General features: G+C 36.9%; 1 protein-coding gene across 1 annotated transcript; it reads right to left on the reverse strand.

Annotated features, from left to right (window-relative positions):
- Window positions 1-568: 568 nt before the first annotated feature.
- Window positions 569-1,531, reverse strand: LOC122810740 (olfactory receptor 8B3-like). The gene has a single exon (XM_044082302.1). It carries the CDS (start codon window positions 1,529-1,531, stop codon window positions 569-571), a length of 963 nt encoding a protein of 320 aa, XP_043938237.1.
- Between the last annotated feature and the right edge of the window lie 5,421 nt (window positions 1,532-6,952).

Below are 6,952 nucleotides of genomic sequence, written 5' to 3' on the forward strand. Positions count from 1 at the left end.
GAGTGACATTAAAGACATGCAGGTAGGTGTGTGTGTGAATGGGTGTGCCTTCTTTGGAGGTTGGGCATCAGGCTAGCAACTCGGCACCGTAAAAATCCACTGCCAGTCATTAGCGGACGGGAGTTCTGCTGTGGCGACCCCTAATCAGGCAAAGCCAAAAGACTTTTAGGCTGTTCTCTCATTGTATGGGAAAGAAATTCCTGAATAAAACTTCACCAGAGCTGCTGATTTCCCTCCATGGGATTAGCCAATCAGCAGTCAGAGTGAATGAGTAGGAGGGAGCCAGAGCTTTTTCAAGCTGGCTAGTTGTTGTTTCCAGGGCAGGAAGCAAACTTTGCAGCCTAAGGGCAACTGCAGCTTTGTGAAATTCGAGCATCTTTGTTACTGGTAAGTGCAACCTTCACAACTGTACCTCTCCATCAAAAAATTAAACATCTGAGCAGGAATGCTTCCTGCATGGATAGAGCACCACAGTCTGCATTCATTGCACTCCATGCAATCTTTCTTCCTATTGTCAGAAGCAGTTTATTGTATGTTTCACGTTTTTTGAGTTTCGTTGGAATTTACATCAACTGATAGATGCCCACATTCTGCATTTTGTGAGCATTTTGGTAATACTGATCCTGATTTCTTTTGTTTTCAGACAGTAAATAATGGGATTGACTAAAGAAGGCAACAAGTTTTGGATGATAGCAGCCAGAGTACGTATTTGATCTGGAATTCCTGACATGCCATAGGAAATGAACAGAAAAGCTAGAACCAGGAAAAAAACACTAATGACTAGAACATGGCTGGCACACGTGGAAAAGGCTTTTGACTGACCCTCAATAGAAGAGATTCTAAGCACTGCAGTAATTATCTTTCCATAAGAATATAAAATAAGAGACAGCTGAACTGAGATGATAATTAAAGAAATACCCATATTGTATTGATTGTGAACAGAGACATCAGTACAAGCCAATAATATAATCGGTGCATAATTACAGCAAAAGTATTCAATTCTGTTTGGGCCACAAAAAGTTGCAGTGAGTACAAAGTACACATGGATCATAGCTTCTATTATACCTACTGCCCAACTCAAAGCTGATAAAATGAAGACATGCTTTGTGGTCATAACAGTGGAATAACCTAATGGGTTACATATAGCCTGGTAACGATCATAAGCCATGCCCACCAACGTGAAAGCTTCTGCTACTAAGAAGGAGAGATAGCAATACATCTGCATAATGCATGGACCAAAAGCAATAAATCCATCCTCTGTTATCAAATAGTAGAGCATCTCTGGGATGGTAACAGAAGGAATAAGAAGATCCAGGAAAGCCAGGTTACAGATAAACAGGTACATTGGGGAGTGCAGAGCATGGTCAAGTTTTATTATAATAAGGAAAATTAAGTTTGCTATAATGGTAACAGTGTATATCACAAAGAAGACTATAGCTAGAGCAATCCGTTCTTTCCAGTCCTGAAGCCCAGGAATTCCAGCAATAATGAAGTGTGTAATGGAAGAAGCAGTATAATTCTGGTATTCCATGATGTTTCTTCAAATTCTGCTCCTAAAAATAGAAAGAGGCATAATTAATCATATTTGTACTCATTATGAAGCATTTATAAACAGAGAAAGGAGAAATAAATCATTACTCTTGCTTTATTGTCTTAGTAAGTTTATACAAGCAAAAAGAAAGGAGCACTGTAACTGTTCTTGTAAAATTATTGGGCCTTTTTGACAAATGAAAAGAGCACTGTATCTAGTGTCCATCTGGAGGCGCACTGGTGATGCTATCAGCGTAATGGACAATGTCGGAGTCACATGTCTAATGTATAATTATGCTAATTGTTTACTAGTAACTGCAAATGATTTTGGTTGAAATCTAAACCAAGAGTGGATACAACTAGAGCAAGCACATGCTACTATGTACTTTTGACAGTTTAACACCAGTTGGTGTATCATCTTTCCTAAATTCAGCTTAAGACCAATTCATCACTTTAGAATGACAGTCAGTTTTGGCATAGATGTTGTGCAGGCAACCACCAGTGTAATTTACAAGAAAGGCCTAATATATCTCACTGGATGCTGGGTTAACAGTCAGAAGAATGGCATGTAATAGACTCAGCATAGGGCAATCATAACCTTCATTATCTAAGCCACACTGTCATGTCCATCTCAATTAGATGGCTATTACTAAGTTGATGATCTAACCAAAGATACATTAGTGGGAAATGTGACCTGCGACACACACACTGACCTCCCTCAAGGACAGGAGAACAGGCAATGCCTCCTCAGTCTTCTCGTTCTCAGGCTGGTTCCTTCAGTACCAGACCCCAACCTTATCCTCATTTGGCTGATTTACATTCATGGCTGAATTCCTGTATGTGACAGAACCAGCCATGGTCTATGCTTTGATGGAGAGGGGGCAACCATCCAATATGAGTATTTACCTGGAACCAGAGAAGCCTAAACCAACACAGCTGGGAATGGATGGTACCTAGAGCACAAGAAAGACATGGAGAAATGTCTCCTTGTGGGGATTTCGATGTTAGCATATGTGACTCTCACTATGGCAGATGTCAAAGTTACGGCATCACATTCCTGTCCCCAGTGTCCATTGTTTTACCCACAGCTTCCCCATTAGCATCCAAGGAATAAATGGACAAATAACCTGATTAGGCATATCACCATCCATGTGCACTTGTGCAATACTGCCAATGAGCCAGGAGATAGCATAATCCAGTACCAGATGTGCACTGATTGATATTATTACACACAGCTGTAAATATTGCGTGGTTGCTTATCTTTGCATTAGTATAGATTCTGTTTCCTTCTAGGACAATATGTACCACAGAGCCCATACCCTGGCATTGTATATGCATTGTATACACCTCTTTTTTATGACAACTTTCAGCCTTAAAATTAAGGATGGCAATGATGTATGCAGATCTTGTACTGTCATTCAGCTGTCAATTAGCCTGGCAGACACGTCCTGAAGAAAATAAATACATACTGAGTTGGTTGGCCATAGCAAACAGGCCCAACTGTTGCCGCATGCAGACTGCCAGAAGGCCTTGGCCATATAGAAACAGTATGGCTGTTCGTGCTTTGATGTTTCTTGAAGAAAACATTCTCCTCATCATTTATGTCATCAATAGAGGTGACAGACAATGATCCCACATGCGTCACAGCCAGCTGTGTTGGATGGGAATGGATTATCTGGTTGTAAAATTGACAGAACAAGCTGTTACAGTAACAGTGTTTCTTCACTAAGCATGGCTTCTCTGTCTAGGCCTGTATTTTTAACCACTACGTATTAATCCGAGAATGATGACCATTCTTAGCTGTGGAATTTAATTAGCTATTGCTCAGCACTATTCCATCACTGGATTGATTACTGGTGTAACCATGCAGCAGTTTCTGTTCATCTGACTGCTAGCAATGTCAACATCCAACAGAAACAAGCAACACAGTACCATATCGTACCGTATGTTTTTTTTTTTATGTAACCACAAATGTTACCCCAAAACATAACAGAAATATTAAACCCAAGTCACAAGTTAATCCAACCCAGTATGGTACTTGTGCACAATCTAGATGAGAAGGCCCTGTAACACAAAGCAAAGCTTAAAATAACACATGCACCTTTTCATTCAAAGTATAGACCATGGCTATTTGTGTTGCATACAGGAATTCAGTATGTGCAAAGAGGAACATCCAGTCTTTCACACAGAGCACATGCCACTCTATACCTTATGCAATACACATATGAGAGATGTTTGTTTTTTAGTACCCCAGATATACCACCTGTTGATATACACAGTGTACACAGTGTAACAGTGTATACACATATATATGTATATAAATATATATATATATATATATATATATATATATATGTATATAAATATATATATATATATATATATATATATATATATATATATATATATATATATATTTATATAGGCTCTATATTATATCATCAAATGCTTAAAAAAGTGAACGCTGATTGATTGATCCAAAACATACATACAACACAAGCACAACAAACAAACAGAAATCCACACACATACACCTAAAATCTGATACCTAACCCTAAACTAAACTATGCACACACCACTAACTACCCACTTACCTTAACCCAAACCCTAACCCTAAGATCCATCATTATCGCACACTCACCTCACCTGCTCCCTAACCCTAACTCACTTAAATCTGCCCTAACCCTCATGTCCACTCAATCGCAGACACACCTAATCCGAGCCCTAACCCTAACTCACCTAAATCACTCTAACACTCACATCCACACAATACTGGTAACTTTCCACCATAACACTGAAAATACCGGAAAACACAAGCGACAACCAAATAAATAAGTTCGATCAATCAGCGATATAATATAGACCATATATATATATATATATATATATATATATATATATATATATATATATATATATATATATATATATATATATATATATATATATATATATATATATACACAGTAAAAAAAACATGGACACACATCTAATTAGCTTTCCAGTAAACCAGCCGCATTCAGGACACCAGAAATGTCTCAATACCTTGTGTACATGGTGTTGGACAACTGTTGGCAGTGCTGTATCTTTGTTTGAGCTCATACTTTCTCGAGCTGGCATTCTTGCTCATATCAGCCATCTACATGTGTTACCATTCATGAAATACTTATATCTTTCTATGTCTTATCACTATGGACCTTCACCCTCCCTCATTCTAACAATGCCAGGGTAAGCACACAAAGACATGCATTGGTACTTGAATCCTCTTCATGTACTGGTATTTGAATCCTCTCAGATCTGAAGTTGCTTCAGCATTCTATCCTCCAGTAGCAGTAACCACATATAGATTATTAAATGGTATAATGTCTTGTAAGTAAATACAAGATATTCTGGAGCTTGTCTAACTTACTGTGCCATGGATATAAGGGTATTGCTTCTGGCTTCTGAATTTGACTGAGATATTTTAGCAGTAACCTGTGTGTTATGGTAGTTTGGGCTTAATATTTAGAAGTGTATTTACAAGACAGGCTTGTAAAACATCCTTGTGACATCATAAACTTGCTTTATAAGCTTTTGATAGGTATCCCTCACTGCTAGCTAGCTCTGTTGTCATGCTAGAACTTTAACAGTAGTTATTAACTAACAGAAAAGTCTGTCAAGAACACTTAGTTTAAAATAAAGTGTTTAGTGGCTTTTAAAGCTGTTTATGTTCACTGCCACTTTTCTGTGTTGGCCACTGTTCTGGCAGAAGAAGTAAGTGTGTTACAAATTCAAAACATTAACACACTCACTGCTCCTAATCTTTTTACTTTGTAGCATGTGGTGGGCATGTGGATTTCTTGACATCCAGGAATCAATCAGAAAAGGTCAGAAAAGACTGGTAAGACAGATTAGATATACAATTCACAAAGAATGAATGATAGGACATTTGTATGTATCCCAAAAATGCAACAAAGTCTAACTATGCAACAAAATCAGAAGATGTAGGATTTTTGATTGGAAGTGTTTGTAGAGATATTTTTATACCCCAGGTAAACTCCAAAGAAGTTTTCTTCAGATATATAGCAGATGTTGGAAGTGTGATAGGGAAAAAAAGATATAACTGGAAACATATGTTTTGGGAGTGTAATGGGTTTGCAGACTTTAAAAATTCCCTACAGAGTACCCTGTCAGGAATATTGAGCGAGCAAATGAGTGTAACTAAGGAAATTACTTTTTGAGATGGAATATGGGATACAAATTCCCTAGATACAGCAAGACCTTGTTAAGTTTAATTCTGGTGGTTGCTAGAAAAGCAATTGCTAGAAAATGGTGATCAAAATTTAAGCCAACTATACTTGAAGTAGTGAATATTGTAACAGAGATAAAAGAACAGGAACTGGGATCTTTAGAAAAGGGTAGAAGTAAATTACTTTGAAATAAATGTAAATTGTGAGAATAATACACACAGAAAATGTTTTGGAGAAATGAGGTTTAAGAGAAAGCAGAAATAGAATAATTTATGTAATGTTGTTTAGAACTTGCATCACATATATTGTTGTATATCCTATAATGCTTGTAAATGTGAACTTGTTAATATGGTTTGATTATGTTTGCATGCATGTACGTTTGCCTATGTCACAAGTGATAATTCAATAATGGTGTTAAGAAAGAATCAAAGAAAAAGCTGAAAAACAATGATGAGCAAAGGACCAAGAATAGACAGCTCTTGCCTTTATATTCTTAGAAATTTGCTAGAATAACACACAGGCTTTGTAATAGCATATTTTTTAGAAGGTTGTTAAGCTTGAAATTCAAACGTCTGTAATTGTTATTTAGTAAATGCAATCATACCGATTTGTCAGAAAAGAAACAAACTGTATGAGAAACAATTCAAAATTGTAAGTAAAAATCAGAAATCTATACCCCCCACATATATGTATATGTATACATATATACATACACACACACACACACACACACACACACACACACACACACACACACACACACACACACACACACACACACACACACACACACACACACACACACACACTCGTATGTGCAGAGGTGTGAGCATTAATTACAGCTACTTGTATAACTTTGACAATAAACTAAAGATGTTTTGTTACGGTCAAATGAATGAATAAATACCTCACTGCAACAAAGAAATGTATCTTCTCAAATCACTACTGTCAGAATATAGTATTTGACCCGATGTAACCAAATTCCTGTCAATATCTTAACTCAAAGACCACAGAGAAATCTAAAAATAATGGACAAAGAACCAAAAATCAGACACAAATATTGCCTTTAAGTATACTTAGAAAGTTAATAGGATAACTGACTTTCTTTGCATTAATATGCTTTTTCTGAGGGATTTAAAGTCTGAAAATCAGATATCTGTCATTATGTAGTAATTGTGCTGCTTTCTGATTTG

Source organism: Protopterus annectens, chromosome 9.part0 (assembly GCF_019279795.1).
Source record: "Protopterus annectens isolate FY-2018-M chromosome 9.part0, PAN1.0, whole genome shotgun sequence".
Lineage (NCBI taxonomy): Eukaryota > Metazoa > Chordata > Ceratodontiformes > Protopteridae > Protopterus > Protopterus annectens.